General features: G+C 40.7%; 1 protein-coding gene across 16 annotated transcripts in view; it reads left to right on the forward strand.

The window, feature by feature from the left end:
• Nucleotides 1-17,175, forward strand: part of LOC113529575 (protocadherin gamma-A11) — a 101,792-nt gene that overhangs the window by 55,903 nt on the left and 28,714 nt on the right. The window contains exon 1 of one of the 16 annotated variants that reach the window (XM_053236852.1): nt 13-4,566. The exons of 12 other annotated variants lie outside the window; for them this stretch is intronic. In XM_053236852.1, the coding sequence (XP_053092827.1) occupies nt 2,128-4,566 (2,439 nt within the window). In that variant the 5' untranslated portion in view covers nt 13-2,127. Of the gene's footprint in view, nt 1-12; nt 4,567-5,055; nt 7,775-7,976; nt 12,382-13,184; nt 15,775-17,175 lie in introns of those variants that run through there. 3 more of the 16 variants (XM_053236849.1, XM_053236854.1, XM_053236857.1) reach the window with 3 other exon arrangements.

Consider the following 17,175-nt stretch of genomic DNA (forward strand, 5'->3'; position numbering starts at 1 on the left):
AACATGTCTACACGCAGAGATACCGGCATCTTTCTGATATCTGAAATTTACACGCCTTTTTCATGTACAAAATACAATTTTGCTATCTCATATTACTGTCTTATAAGAAGGCTGCATATAATTTGTACTAGGATACGTCTTTGTTTGTACTTAATTTCGATAAAGACAATTCTGTGTTGCATTTTAGTATTGTCAAAATTTACTCATTGCTTTTTGTGGTGACATCATGTAAACTACCTTCATGTGATTCAAGAGTGCGAGATCTGCTCTTTGAAGCAACAGCAAATAATTAGCAAACGTAATATTTCTGTTTGTAAACAGTTCATTACCAATGCAGCAGTGCTACCATATACCTGAATTTGTCAGGGTGAAAGCCAAGTTTGTTGTCTCAAAAACCCCAACTGTTTAAAGGATGTATAATAAGGTTTAAAACGTTTGACATGTCTGATTTTGTCTCTTAATATTCATCATACTTTCAGTTATAACTGTTAGAACCACTTGCTCTTCCAGGGTTTATGGATAGATGGATTGATGGATGGATCAATTTATTAATCACAGAGAGAAATTTGCAGATTACAGCAGAAATCCAAAAAGTGGACTGTGCAAGCAAGAGTATTCAAAATAATAAACATATTTAGTATAAATTGTAAAATATAGTATCATATATAAAGTGAATATAGGCTTACAGTATATGCACAAGTTCTCTGAGCGAATGTGAAAATGGCAGTGCAATACTGAAATATTAACCCCAGGGAAGATGAAGGATTACTGTAAAGTATTGTGTGTTACAATGCAAAACAGGACGTATGGAATAGCAAAATATCTGTGATCAACCAAGCATCCACTGCTGTAGAGTGCAGTAATATTATCAGTAGTCTCAATGAAGTAGCAGAATGCACTTCAGTGCAAAATGTAGCATATGAACAATGACCTTATTCTAGGAATGGGCTCTAACACATTGTAATGTCCAGTGAAGAATTGTTGTCCAGGGTAATTGCTGATGGTAAAAACGACCTTTTGTTCTATTACTTGCTATAGTGAAGGTAAATGAATCTTTTACTGAAGGTGCCCTGCTGTTTGACCAATAGGGAGTGGCGAGGATGTGATACATTGTCCAGGATAGGTAATAGTTTGGTTAGTGTCCTCCTTTCAACAACCACCTCAAAATTGTCCAGGGAGCATCACTGGACAGAGCCAGCCTTCAGTATACTGAGCTTCCTTGCTTCCCCCGGCTCTAATGCTGACCCCCAGCATATTGCCTCAAAGAAAAAAGCACTTGCAACAACAGACTGGTAAAAGATCTCCAACATTTTGCTGCAAGCATTAAAGGACCGGAGCTTCTTTATAAACTACAGTCTACTAATCCCCTTACTGTACACATCATCAGTGTTACCCTTTCAGTTCAGCCTGTTGTCACGGTGAACACCAAGGTACTTGTAGGTGTCAACCAGCTCAACATAGTAAAAGTTTTTTATGTTCTTAAAGAGATTTTACTTGGAAACCTTTCTATCAGGGTAACAATGAGTTGTTTGCCATAGCACATTTATGGGTTTTGGCAGAGGAACAAACCAAAGAATATTACTAATTTGAACTTTCCTAAACATGTACGCAGCTTAATGGTATTTAGAAATCTCTATGCATAATGTGTTTCAGCATTTTCAAAATGGAAAATACTGTTTTTGTTTGGATACATTTTTATACATTGTTCAGAAGGATTTCCTGGTGCTTTTATTATACCTTTATATCTGGGGTATGTTGTTTGGAAATACATTTTTCTCTTTTTTCACAAACACTACCAGCCAATGACATAATTGTCATGAATTCACAATTTTATCTATCTATCTATCTATCTATCTATCTATCTATCTATGGATATCTGGCTTCTATTATTAAGTGTAATATTTCTTTGGTACTCTGAGTGACGCTGTTGGTTAGGATGTGTAGTTTTTTAATGCTTGTTTTTAGATCCTCCCCTGTATTCTGATTTCGTGCAGAGGGGAAATGCTCTTCAGTTGGTTCTGTCTTTCGACAGAACAACCATTAATGAAGTATTGCCTTTCAGTAATACTGGGTCTTTAAGACGCATTTAATTTTTGTGACTCGTGTGTAGCTTACAGTGTTTATAAGATGGGTTTTCTTTGTTTCCTCGATGCCCGGATAAGAGGCTCTGCTGTCCGCGTTTCGACATGGCTGACAATGCTTCTGGTTGGATTTGCTTTTGTCATGGCCGTTGCGCACGGACAGGTCCGTTATTCTATTCCCGAGGAGATGAACAAGGGATCAGTGGTGGGGAATATCGTTCAGGATCTTGGTTTGGATGTAAAGAGACTGAAATCTGGTCGAGCGCGGATCTTTACGGAGGACAGTCGTGAGTACATCGGTCTGAATGTGGATAAAGGCACTCTGCTAGTGAGAGAGAGGATAGATAGAGAGGAGCTGTGCGCTCAAGTGTCTCCATGCTCTTTACATTTTCAGATCATTCTAGATAATCCAATGGAGTTACATCGAGTTGATGTTGAAATATTAGATATCAATGATCATGCACCTGTTTTTGAAAGAAAAGAAATCACTATTGAAATAACGGAAAATGCTGCCCCTGGTTCACGATTTTCTTTAGACAGTGCGCATGATCCTGATGTTGGACTGAATACACTGCAGAGATACACCCTTAATCCCACTGATCATTTCACTTTAAAAGAATTATCTCGTAGCGACGGTACCAAATATTTTGAGTTATTTTTAAAATTACCTTTAGACAGAGAGCATCAGGAAGAGCATCATTTAATTTTGACTGCATTTGATGGTGGCACTCCTCAGAAATCTGGAACAGTTAAGATAACTGTCACTGTTCTTGATGCAAACGACAATTCTCCTGTGTTCAGTCAGCCAATATACCGAGTGTCTTTGTCAGAAAATTCTCCAAAGGATACTGTAGTAGTGACAGTCAGTGCTACTGACAAAGACAAAGGATCCAATGGAGAGATTACCTATTCATTCTCACAAAACTCAGGAAAAGAGGGCAAAGAATTATTTAATATTAGTTCAAACACTGGGGAAATAATAGTGATAGATATCTTGGATTTCGAAAAATCCAAACACTATGAACTGAATGTAGAGGCGATAGACGAAGGTGGACTAACTGATACCAGTAAAGTGCTGATTGATATTATTGATATTAATGATAATTCTCCTGTTATCAGTGTTATCTCATTTTCTAACCCGATTCCTGAAGATTCCGCCACTGACTCTGTTGTAGCGATGTTTAATATTAAGGACATAGACTCTGGAAAAAACGGTCAGATTAAATGCACAGTGAATTCAGATCTGCCGTTTCGCATCAAAGCCACATCCAATAATTTCTACACTTTAGTCACCGACCGGATTTTAGATCGTGAAAAGTTTTCTGAATACAATATAACGATCACAGCTACAGATGAAGGATCTCCGTCTTTATCTACTAATAAAACCCTGAGGCTTAAAATATCTGATGTGAACGACAACGCCCCTGTTTTCCAGCGTCACTCATACACCGCTTATGTGATGGAAAATAATTCACCTGGAGTGTCTATATTTGCAGTGACAGCAACTGACAGAGACTCTGGCAATAATGCGCGCGTTTCTTATTTTTTAGAAGATCTTTCTGTGAACGGACTTTCTGCTTCGTCTTATATTTCAGTTAACGCAGAGAGCGGAGAGATTGTTGCTATTCGATCTTTTGACTTCGAGCAAAGCAAAGAGTTCAATATTCGCGTAAAAGCGCAGGATGGAGGCAACCCGCCTCTCAGTAGCAACGTGAGTGTGAAAATCAGTATTCAGGACCAGAATGACAACGCGCCTCAGATCCTGTATCCAGTACAAACTGGTGGCTCTGTGGTGGCTGAAATGGTGCCTCGTTCAGCAGAAGTGGGCTATCTTGTGACTAAAGTGGTGGCTGTGGATGTGGACTCTGGCCAGAATGCCTGGCTCTCATATAAACTGCACAAAGCGACAGACAGGGCGCTGTTTGAAGTGGGCTTACAGAATGGAGAAATAAGAACTGTGCGCCAAGTCACTGATAAAGATGCTGTGAAACAGAAGCTCACTGTTGTAGTGGAGGACAACGGACAGCCCTCTCGTTCAGCTACAGTCAATGTTAACGTGGCGGTGGCGGACACTTTCCCTGAAGTGCTCTCCGAGTTCACTGACTTTACGCACGACAAGGAATACAACGACAACCTGACATTTTATCTCGTCCTGGCCTTAGCTGTAGTTTCTTTTCTCTTTATCGTGTCTATCATAGCTATACTGTCAGTCAAATGCTACAGATGGAGACGTGAGAGACTGTTTTACAAATCCGGTGCCAATCTGCCAGTGATTCCGTATTATCCACCCCTTTACGCAGACGTAGGAGGGACAGGAACTTTACAGCATATGTACAATTATGAAGCTTACAGAACCACTGACTCTAGAAAGAGTGATGTGAAATACGCCAGACCTCCTACTGAGAGCATCATTAGTCTGGACACCAGTGGAACACAAACACTTAAGCATGTACAGAGCATGAAAGCTTGTGAAGTCTCTGATCAGGTGAGACCGACTCCTGAATATATCTGCTGCCCTGTGCAGCGTTTTTGCTACATGGAATTTAAATACAAATTACTACTTTTGCATTTCTAATTTCACGGTCATTGAAAAAAAAGGTATATATGCAATTTCCACCAAATGCCTTTGTATTCTCTTTTTTTAATCTTTTTATTTGCACGTTTTTTCTTTGATGAAGTTATTTAAACTCATCCTCATAAGATTGTGTTAGATTTCTAAGCAGGTATTAACATTAGAGCTTCTGTATGCTAGAAAATCTGTCCAGAATTAATCACTCATCATAATCAGCACCTTCTCTTTGCGAATAGTTCATCTGTTTTACAAAAAAATTAGAGTGCTTAAAGGTTTCCCTTTATTCGTATTTTAACTTATAATCCATATTACCAATAACAAAAACTGTTTCAAAATGTGTTTTTGCATTTCGTGAACATTCTCTCTCTCTCTCTCTCTCTCTCTCTCTCTCTCTCTCTCTCTCTCTCTCTCTCTGGATATCTGGCTTCTATTATCACGTGTAATATTTCTTTAGTACTCTGAGTGACGCTGTTAGTCAGGGTGTGCAATTTCTAGATGCTCATTTTTGGATCCTCCCCTGTATAATGACTGCATACAGCCTGGAATTCTCTTCACTAGGCACTTTCTCGCAATAAAACAACCAACAGTGAAGTGAAGCTGTTCAGCACTGTTTAAGATCCTTTTTGTTATTTTAAACCTCTTTAAGGTTTCTGCATCGTGTGTAGCTTACAGTGTTTATAAGATGGGTTTTCTTTGTTCTCTCGATGCCCGGATAAGAAGCTCTGCTGTCCGCGTTTCGACATGGCTGACAATGCTTCTGGTTGGATTTGCTTTTGTCATGGCCGTTGCGCACGGACAGGTCCGTTATTCTATTCCCGAGGAGATGAACAAGGGATCAGTGGTGGGAAATATCGTTCAGGATCTCGGTTTGGATGTAAAGAGACTGAAATCTGGTCGAGCGCGGATCTTTACGGAGGACAGTCGTGAGTACATCGGTCTGAATGTGGATAAAGGCACTCTGCTAGTGAGAGAGAGGATAGATAGAGAGGAGCTGTGCGCTCAAGTGTCTCCATGCTCTTTACATTTTCAGATCATTCTAGATAATCCAATGGAGTTACATAGAATTGACGTTGAAATATTGGATATCAACGATCATGCACCTGCTTTTGATAGAAAAGAAGTGAGTATTGAAATAGCGGAATCTGTTGCCTCAGGTTCACGATTTTCTTTAGACAGTGCGCATGATCCTGATGTTGGACTGAATACACTGCAGAGATACACCCTTAATCCCACTGATCATTTCACTTTAAAAGAATTATCTCGTAGTGATGGCACCAAATATGTAGAGATGGTGTTAAAAACACCTTTAGACAGAGAGCTTCAGGAAGAGCATCATTTAATTTTGACTGCATTTGATGGTGGCACTCCTCAGAAATCTGGAACAGTTAAGATAACTGTCACTGTTCTTGATGCAAACGACAATTCTCCTGTGTTCAGTCAGCCAATATACCGAGTGTCTTTGTCAGAAAATTCTCCAAAGGATACTGTAGTAGTGACAGTCAGTGCTACTGACAAAGACAAAGGATCCAATGGAGAGATTACCTATTCATTTTCACAAAACTCAGGAAAAGAGGCCATGGATTTGTTTAAAATTGATTCGTATAATGGAAAAATAAAAGTGAAAGGTATCTTAGATTTTGAAAAATCCAAACAATATGAATTGAATGTGGAGGCGGTTGATAAGGGAGGACAAGCTGATACTAGTAAAGTGCTGATTGAAATCACAGATGTTAATGATAATTCTCCTGTAATCAGTGTTATTTCATTTTCTAACCCGATTCCTGAAGATTCCGCCACTGACTCGGCTGTAGCGATGTTTAATATTAAGGACATAGACTCTGGAAAAAACGGTCAGATTAAATGCACAGTGAATTCAGATCTGCCGTTTCGCATCAAAGCCACATCCAATAATTTCTACAATTTAATCACAGACCGGAATTTAGATCGTGAAAAGTTTTCTGAATACAATATAACGATCACAGCTACAGATGAAGGATCTCCATCTTTATCTACTAATAAAACCCTGAGGCTTAAAATATCTGATGTGAACGACAACGCCCCTGTTTTCCAGCGTCACTCATACACCGCTTATGTGATGGAAAATAATTCACCTGGAGTGTCTATATTTGCAGTGACAGCAACTGACAGAGACTCTGGCAATAATGCGCGCGTTTCTTATTTTTTAGAAGATCTTTCTGTGAACGGACTTTCTGCTTCGTCTTATATTTCAGTTAACGCAGAGAGCGGAGAGATTGTTGCTATTCGATCTTTTGACTTCGAGCAAAGCAAAGAGTTCAATATTCGCGTAAAAGCGCAGGATGGAGGCAACCCGCCTCTCAGTAGCAACGTGAGTGTGAAAATCAGTATTCAGGACCAGAATGACAACGCGCCTCAGATCCTGTATCCAGTACAAACTGGTGGCTCTGTGGTGGCTGAAATGGTGCCTCGTTCAGCAGAAGTGGGCTATCTTGTGACTAAAGTGGTGGCTGTGGATGTGGACTCTGGCCAGAATGCCTGGCTCTCATATAAACTGCACAGAGCGACAGACAGGGCGCTGTTTGAAGTGGGCTTACAGAATGGAGAAATAAGAACTGTGCGCCAAGTCACTGATAAAGATGCTGTGAAACAGAAGCTCACTGTTGTAGTGGAGGACAACGGACAGCCCTCTCGTTCAGCTACAGTCAATGTTAACGTGGCGGTGGCGGACACTTTCCCTGAAGTGCTCTCCGAGTTCACTGACTTTACGCACGACAAGGAATACAACGACAACCTGACATTTTATCTCGTCCTGGCATTGGCTGTAGTTTCTTTTCTCTTTATCGTGTCCATCATAGCTATACTGTCAGTCAAATGCTACAGATGGAGACGTGAGAGACTGTTTTACAAATCCGGTGCCAATCTACCAGTTATTCCGTATTATCCACCCCTTTACGCAGACGTAGGAGGAACAGGAACTTTACAGCATATGTACAATTATGAAGCTTACAGAACAACTGACTCTAGAAAGAGTGATCTGAAATACGCCAGACCTCCTACTGAGAGCATCATTAGTCTGGACACCAGTGGAACACAAACACTTGCGCACGCGCAAAGGGAGAAAGTTGGTGATCACTATGATCAGGTGAGAGCTACTGCTGAAACAGATGTACACGTGACATATTTCTCACTGTTTACGTGTTTTCCTGTTTCATCTTTCAGTAGTTCAATCTCATTCATGTTACTATTCAAAAAATGACCTCGCTTTTTTTTTTTTAAATGAGCCTATTCCCGTCCGTATGTATGTATGTATGTGTGTGTGTGTGTGTGTGTGTGTGTGTTTGTGTGTGTGTTGGAGGGGGTAATGGAAGTAGAGTATGTGCCTAATGCGCAGTCCCTGGGCAGCGATGACTGTTAGTTTTATTTGTGCATTTACTTTTACGCCATTTGTGAGACGCCTTTATCCAGAGAGACTTTCATTTATACACCTGCGCAGTTGAGGGTTGAGTGGTTGTTGAGCAGAAAGATATGTTTGTCATAATCTTCGAGATTTGCAATAGGTAATTGAAAATTCTGAAGAAGAAGTCAGAAATAGGGCTACATTCACATCTCGACAGATTTTTAATTTCCAGCTTGTATAAGCTTTCTTGCCATTAAAAAAGCAAAATATCTAACGCATTGCATTTCTGCAATCCTCAAGGTGTTGACTATTTTCATGTAAAGAAAAGGCATTTATATTATATTTTACATAAGCATGGGTTATCGTTTTTTCAAGACCTACAGAGTGCAATTTTTGATGACATATTTGACCATTTCAGACAGCTTGTTTGGAAATGTGGAACATATTTTCATTGGTTTAGGCAATTTCGTTTAATGCAATGACAAATTTAAAACGTTATTTATTTTTCTACCACGGTTCGGTTGAATCCTAGAATCTGATTGGTCAGGATAGGTAGTTCCGCCTGTAAGATGAAAGATAGGTTAATATTAAGACTAATAATAAACGGATTTTAAAAACGGGATGTTGTTTAACACAATAATTCTTGTAATTAATGTTGATGTGGTGCTGGATTTTTTTTTCTGCTGGTTTTTGTCTGTTTCTTTGTTTTTGTTTGTTTGTTTGTTTGGTTGTTTTTTTATCACATTTTTGGGTCCTCGACTTCCAGTGAAGGGAATTCTTAAAGCTACAGCAAACAAAGCCATTCTAGACGATGGTGTTCTTCCAATTTTTTTGCAACAGATTGGACAAGGCCCACATATGGGTATGATGGTCAGGTGTCTACATATTTTTGGGCATATAGTGTATCAGTAAAATAAGTTTTAATAACATGACTTGAAAAAATCTTCACCAAAGTCATCAGCAACAAATTCATGCATCCATTAGGCTATTTTCCTTAACTTTTCCTCCCTCATCTTATTCTATTTTAAGACTGTCCCTGTTAACATCAACCATGCTTTCCCACATTACCAAACATCTTGTAAGCTAGAAACTTCTGTACATGATTTGAACTAACTGGATACTTATTTGGTTACAGTAGTATGTCTTCTGTATGTACAGCATGATCCATAAATATGTTCAATATATTATTCATGACAGTACTAGAACTTTATGGGAGCGAAAAAAACCAAACCATATGTCATTTTTCCTACCTCAAGCTTTTTGAGATTAACTTTCATTTTTGATGCTGACCACACCCCCTTATATGATGTCACATGAATTAAGTCTTGTGACTTCTATCATGCGGCTTTACTTCATGGGCTTGAGCATATACAGTAAACTTGGTCTTTCACTTATCAGTCCAGAAAACAAATGCTACTAAGGTAAACTGTCCGAATTTACCTGCTGTCTCAATATACCTGAATTCACACTATGTTTTCTGTGAGGTGGAATATAACTGCATAAGACTAGAAATATTCATTTCGAGTCTCAGTCAGTGACAGTGCAAATCTACAAACAATGCAAACATTGTATTTTATAACCATAACCATAACAACAACAACAACAATGATAATAATAATAAGAAGAAGAAGAAGAAGAAGAAGAAGAAGAATTAACATCGTTCAGTCCAACAGTTTTTTGCTCTGATCAGGTGCAATAATATTATAGTACTCTGAGTGACGCTGTTGGTCAGGGTGTGCAGTCTGTAAACCTCATTTTTGGATCCTCCCCTGTGTTCTGACTGCATACAGACCGGATTTCTCTTCACTTGGAGCTGTCTCTCGATTAAACAAACATCACTGCAGTACCACCATTTTTGAAAATATTGTATTTGGTTTATTTTAGCCTGCGTTTAAAAGTCTTAATAGTGTCTAGTTTGCAGTGTTTATAAGATGGGTTTTCTTTGTTCTCTCGATGCCCGGATAAGAGGCTCTGCTGTCCGCGTTTCGACATGGCTGACAATGCTTCTGGTTGGATTTGCTTTTGTCATGGCCGTTGCGCACGGACAGGTCCGTTATTCTATTCCCGAGGAGATGAACAAGGGATCAGTGGTGGGGAATATCGTTCAGGATCTCGGTTTGGATGTAAAGAGACTGAAATCTGGTCGAGCGCGGATCTTTACGGAGGACAGTCGTGAGTACATCGGTCTGAATGTGGATAAAGGCACTCTGCTAGTGAGAGAGAGGATAGATAGAGAGGAGCTGTGCGCTCAAGTGTCTCCATGCTCTTTACATTTTCAGATCATTCTAGATAATCCAATGGAGCTGCATCGAGTTGATGTGGAAATATTAGATATCAATGATCATGCACCTGTTTTTGAAAGAAAAGAAATGAGTATTGAAATAACGGAAAATGCTGCCCCTGGTTCACGATTTTCTTTAGACAGTGCGCATGATCCTGATGTTGGACTGAATACACTGCAGAGATACACCCTTAATCCCACTGATCATTTCACTTTAAAAGAATTATCGCGTAGTGATGGCAGCAAACATGTTGCAATGGTTTTAAAAACAGCTTTAGACAGAGAGCTTCAGGAAGAGCATCATTTAATTTTGACAGCATTTGATGGTGGCACTCCTCAGAAATCTGGAACAGTTAAGATCACCGTTACTGTTCTTGATGTAAACGACAATTCTCCTGTGTTCAGTCAGCCAATATACCGAGTGTCTTTGTCAGAAAATATTCTGAAGGATAGTTTAGTAGTGACAGTCAGTGCTACTGACAAGGACAAAGGATCTAATAGTGAGATTACCTATTCATTTTCACAAAGCACCGGGAAAGAGGCAAAAGAATTATTTAATATTGATTCAGAAACTGGGGAGATAAAAGTAAAAGGTGTCCTAGATTTCGAAAAATCCAAACAATATGAACTAGATGTCGAAGCAATAGATGAAGGTGGACTAACTGATACCAGTAAAGTGCTGATTGAAATCACAGATGTTAATGATAATTCTCCTGTAATCAGTGTTATCTCATTTTCCAACCCGATTCCTGAAGATTCCGCCACTGACTCTGTTGTAGCGATGTTTAATATTAAAGACATAGACTCTGGAAAAAACGGTCAGATTAAATGCACAGTGAATTCAGATCTGCCGTTTCGCATCAAAGCCACATCCAATAACTTCTACAGTTTAATCACAGACCGGAATTTAGATCGTGAAAAGTTTTCTGAATACAATATAACGATCACAGCTACAGATGAAGGATCTCCGTCTTTATCTACTAATAAAACCCTGAGGCTTAAAATATCTGATGTGAACGACAACGCCCCTGTTTTCCAGCGTCACTCATACACCGCTTATGTGATGGAAAATAATTCACCTGGAGTGTCTATATTTGCAGTGACAGCAACTGACAGAGACTCTGGCAATAATGCGCGAATTTCTTATTTTTTAGAAGATCTTTCTGTGAACGGACTTTCTGCTTCGTCTTATATTTCAGTTAACGCAGAGAGCGGAGAGATTGTTGCTATTCGATCTTTTGACTTCGAGCAAAGCAAAGAGTTCAATATTCGCGTAAAAGCGCAGGATGGAGGCAACCCGCCTCTCAGTAGCAACGTGAGTGTGAAAATCAGTATTCAGGACCAGAATGACAACGCGCCTCAGATCCTGTATCCAGTACAAACTGGTGGCTCTGTGGTGGCTGAAATGGTGCCTCGTTCAGCAGAAGTGGGCTATCTTGTGACTAAAGTGGTGGCTGTGGATGTGGACTCTGGCCAGAATGCCTGGCTCTCATATAAACTGCACAAAGCGACAGACAGGGCGCTGTTTGAAGTGGGCTTACAGAATGGAGAAATAAGAACTGTGCGCCAAGTCACTGATAAAGATGCTGTGAAACAGAAGCTCACTGTTGTAGTGGAGGACAACGGACAGCCCTCTCGTTCAGCTACAGTCAATGTTAACGTGGCGGTGGCGGACACTTTCCCTGAAGTGCTCTCCGAGTTCACTGACTTTACGCACGACAAGGAATACAACGACAACCTGACATTTTATCTCGTCCTGGCCTTGGCTGTAGTTTCTTTTCTCTTCATCGTGTCCATCATAGCTATACTGTCAGTCAAATGCTACAGATGGAGACGTGAGAGACTGTTTTACAAATCCGGTGCCAATCTACCAGTTATTCCGTATTATCCACCCCTTTACGCAGACGTAGGAGGAACAGGAACTTTAAAACAAGTATTTAATTATGAAATGTGTGGAACTGCTGATTCCCGAAAAAGTGATATGAAATATGTCAGACCTTTTAGTCAGAGTGTTATTAATCTGGACGCAAATCGAACTCAGACGCTTCTACATGGACAAACTGAGCATCAGGTGAGATCTTCATGATTAAGACTTCAGCTCTGTCTGTTATTTAGACAAACAGAATAGATTTGTACAGTCATTCTGCTTCAGTAATATTAACGACAATAATAACAATACAAACACCTTACAGATTTTATCACTTAAAGTATTTAATAGGTTGTACATTCGATTCAGACATACATATATATCTTATCTGTACTTGGTCTTAGATATGTATTTTCTCATACATTTATATGCTTTTACATATGGGCATTATATTAGGGGCAGTGGAAGACCAGCTGTTCAAGACTCTGGCTTACTGACTAGAGGTCGAGAGTACAAGCGCCAGCAGGGCCATACTGCCACTGTCGGGCCCCTGAGCAAGGCCCTTAACCCTCTTTGCTCCATGGGAGCCGTATCTTGACTGACCCTGCGCTCTGACTCCGCGCTCTGACCCCAGCTTCTTAACAACCTGATACATGCGAAGAAAGACTTTCACTGTAGTGTAATGTATATGTGACAAAATAATGGCTTCTATTATCGCTAAAATTATAATTATGTTCAAAATTACTATATTGTTTGCCTATATAAATGTTCATATACATACACATCTGCACGGATAATATATGGACTATGCAGTTACATATATGAGCTATAGCTTCATCCATATCTCCTCTGTAATTTTATATATATATAAAAAATTCTACCTTCTGTCACTTTGGTCATTTTTCTGTTTTGTGTAATGCTTATTCTGATCCATAAGTGTCGCTGTTGATCAGTGAAGTTGATTTTCTGAAGTATAAAAATCCTACCCCTCCCCTCTTAGTGACATTCGCGCATGTCCACTGTCTTGGTTTCCCATTTCAGATTGTACAAAGACTGGGTATAGGATTTTTTTTTAAGTGTTATGCTCTCTTTTCCTTTTCTACCGATTACTGAATATAGCAAGTGATTTGGGCTATTCATGAACAATCGTGTTGATATTGTGTATTAATCCGATAAGGGACTCGGTAAGGCTGCTGCATCATCATGGGGGGAAACATCTTTGTGGCATGGCGCTCCTGTGTGCTTTTTGTCTGTTTGCACTGGCTCAGTGGCGCATCCGGGCAGCTCCGCTATTCCGTGGCTGAAGAAATGTCACCTGGTGCTTTAGTCGGAGATGTTGCGAAAGACCTGGATCTGGAGCCTAAGCGGCTGCTGGAGGGAAAGGCTCGTATCTTCGCGGCGAGCGGGCGCGACTATGTGCAGCTGGACAGGGAGAAAGGGCATATCACGGTGAAGGAGAGGATGGACAGGGAGATTCTGTGCTCTTCCTCAACGTCTACGTGCAGCATCAGCTTCGAGATCATTGTGGAAAACCCGATCGAGCTCTACAGGGTCACTGTGGAAATATTAGACGTAAACGATAACAGCCCTGCGTTTCCACGAGGGGAAATTAAACTGGAGATCAGTGAATCAGCTTCAGTCGGAGCGCGCTTTGCTGTGGACAGAGCTCTCGACGCCGACGTGGGAATCAACAGCATCCAGAGCTATTCCATTGATCCGACAGAGCATTTTACACTGAAAACCCAGAGTCGAGCAGGTAGTGGCAAAAATGTCGAACTTGTTTTACAGACGCCATTAGACAGAGAAAAAGAAGAACATTTGTATCTGACAGTAACAGCTATAGATGGTGGCAACCCTAAACGATCTGGCACTGTAAAAATTCATGTTCTTGTTTTAGATAATAATGACAATGCCCCTGTGTTCAAATCAAGTTCTTATAGAGTATCTGTCCCCGAAAACACGGCGAAGGGGGCGTTACTGATTACAGTTAACGCCACTGACGCAGATACAGCATCAAATGGACAAATTGGCTATTATTTTGAACACACAACACCTAAAATTAGAGAGCTTTTCACAATCAGTGAATCTACTGGTGAGATAAGGCTGTCTGGAGAGCTGGACTTCGAGGACACGACTGTTCATGAATTTAAAATCCAGGCAAAAGACCAGGGAGGTTTAGCCGACTCCTGTGAGGTTGTAGTTGAAGTGACAGATGTGAATGATAACGCGCCTAAAATGACGCTCATGTCCTTCTCCAACACGCTGCCCGAAAACTCTCCTCCAGGCACTGTAGTAGCCATGATCAACGTACAAGACAGCGACTCGGAGGAAAACGGAAAGATCACCTGCTGGGTTGATGGCAATCTCCCGTTCAGAACCGAATCGTCTCTGTCCAGTTACTACAGCATAGTGACAGACTCCAGCTTAGACAGAGAGCAAACGGCGGAATATAATATCACAATCACGGCCAAAGATGGCGGTCTCCCATCGCTGTCTAGCACAAAAACATTGCTAGTAAAGGTATCTGACATAAATGACCATTCGCCACGTTTTGAACGGGAGACATATGATGCTCACATCCCTGAGAATAATTCACCTTCTTTAATTTTGCTGAGCGTGAAGGCGAGCGATGAGGACTTGGGCGCCAACGCGCGTGTGTCATACTTCATTGTTGACAAAGATGTGAACGGCAGACCAGCATCATCGTTAGTTTCGATTGATTCCGACAATGGCAAGATTTACGCAATTAACTCATTCGATTATGAGCAAATTAAGTCGTTCAGCGTTACTGTCAGAGCGCAAGATGGTGGTTCACCTCCTCTGAGTAGCAACGCAACCATAAACTTTTATATTCAGGACCAGAATGACAACGCGCCTCAGATCCTGTATCCAGTACAAACTGGTGGCTCTGTGGTGGCTGAAATGGTGCCTCGTTCAGCAGAAGTGGGCTATCTTGTGACTAAAGTGGTGGCTGTGGATGTGGACTCTGGCCAGAATGCCTGGCTCTCATATAAACTGCACAAAGCGACAGACAGGGCGCTGTTTGAAGTGGGCTTACAGAATGGAGAAATAAGAACTGTGCGCCAAGTCACTGATAAAGATGCTGTGAAACAGAAGCTCACTGTTGTAGTGGAGGACAACGGACAGCCCTCTCGTTCAGCTACAGTCAATGTTAACGTGGCGGTGGCGGACACTTTCCCTGAAGTGCTCTCCGAGTTCACTGACTTTACGCACGACAAGGAATACAACGACAACCTGACATTTTATCTCGTCCTGGCCTTGGCTGTAGTTTCTTTTCTCTTTATCGTGTCCATCATAGCTATATTGTCAGTCAAATGCTACAGATGGAGACGTGAGCGGATGTTTTATAAATCTGCTGCCAATCTACCAGTTATTCCGTATTATCCACCCCTTTACGCAGACGTAGGCGGCACAGGTACTTTGAAGCAAGCGTTTAATTATGAGATGTATGGAACCGCTGACTCTAGAAAGAGTGACATTAAATTTGGCCAGAGTCTTTTGAACGTTGACCTAGGAGGCACAAGGACAGTGCCAAGACAAACCAAGCACTCTGTTGACCCAGATGTTAATGCTGAGGTGAGGATCTTAAGATATTTTCCATGAATTAAAGTTGTAAGTTGAAAGTCTGTAAATGATTACCTATGTGATATGGGCTTAACAGCTACATCTAATAACCTATTGCAAATAATAATTTGTCTTCAGTGCCATTTCAGCATTTGTAGAGCAATGAAACAGAATCAGAAATGGTTGGAGAGTAGTGAAAAGAGAAGGATGCAGAATGCAGATGCAAAAACAGTGATTATGACTTGGTTAAAAGAAAGAGAGAGAGAGAGAGAGACAGAGAGAGATGTGAGTTCAGATCCCAGTTCAGCTATGCTGCCACTGTTGGGTCCATGAGCACGAGCAGGACCCTTAACCCTCAATTACTGAATTGTATCCGCTCTAAATTGTAAGTTGCTTTGGATAAAACGTTAGCAAATGTAAATGTGTGTGTGTGTGTGTGTGTGTTTGTGTGTGTGTGAGAGAGAGAGAGAGAAAGCACAAACTGATTTGCGCTTTTTACATTTTGTCTGTTGTCGGTTACCTTTTGAGGATGAACAGCCATTTTTGAACAGTTCTCTTCATCCATTGAACCTTCATGCAAAATTAAGCAGAAGATAGATATGAAAAGAAGTAGTAGAGGGGAGAAAGTGAGTGATGCTACCCTGTCTCACTGCTCATTTACCTCTGTTTAGAAGCCTGGTAGATCTGAATATTTCCACCCTCATCTTAACCTTTCATGACCTTATTATATGGTCACATAAATACCCGCAAATTTACATCCTGGCCTCTTGTGAATGTAGTGGGCGACTGGAAACAGCAATTAAGCTAATAATCCTGAGGCAACTTTGTGTGGCCGGTATCTTCTGTTTATTTCCCCATTACACCACAGGCAGCCACTTTGAAATCAACCATATGTGCTTTGTTGCTTGGTGATTTGTGGAGACAGTGGGACAGGGGTACAAAGCTCATGTGGCAGACAGATGTGGCGGTCATTTTCTACAGGAAGAAACAATGTGGGTTATGTTGTGGCTTCACACTGGGTTTCATTAGACTGTTGTGCAGCGGATGTGCATAGTTCTATGAAAACTAAGTGTATGCTTATAACTTTACTAGGCTTATATGCACAAGACCTTAACCAACAAGGAAAAAAAATAGTATTGTGTTGCATAAGTACACCACTACTTCTTGTTTCTTAAACTTCATGTATCTCTTTATGTGTGTGTGTGTGTGTGTGTGTGTGTGTGTGTGAACTTGCCATGAAGTTCTTCACATCTGGGCTTAATTTAGCCAGCTTCTGGACTCTATAGTGTCTATACCCTTTAGCAAGACCAGTGTTTATGGCACATGCCCCTGAGTTTCTCTATTAAATTACAGATGTAATTATTGCTTCACTTCTCATTTAAAAACTGAAGTGACCATTCTGGACCTATAGAA

This window comes from Pangasianodon hypophthalmus, chromosome 9 (genome assembly GCF_027358585.1).
Source record: "Pangasianodon hypophthalmus isolate fPanHyp1 chromosome 9, fPanHyp1.pri, whole genome shotgun sequence".
Classification (NCBI taxonomy): Eukaryota; Metazoa; Chordata; class Actinopteri; order Siluriformes; family Pangasiidae; genus Pangasianodon; species Pangasianodon hypophthalmus.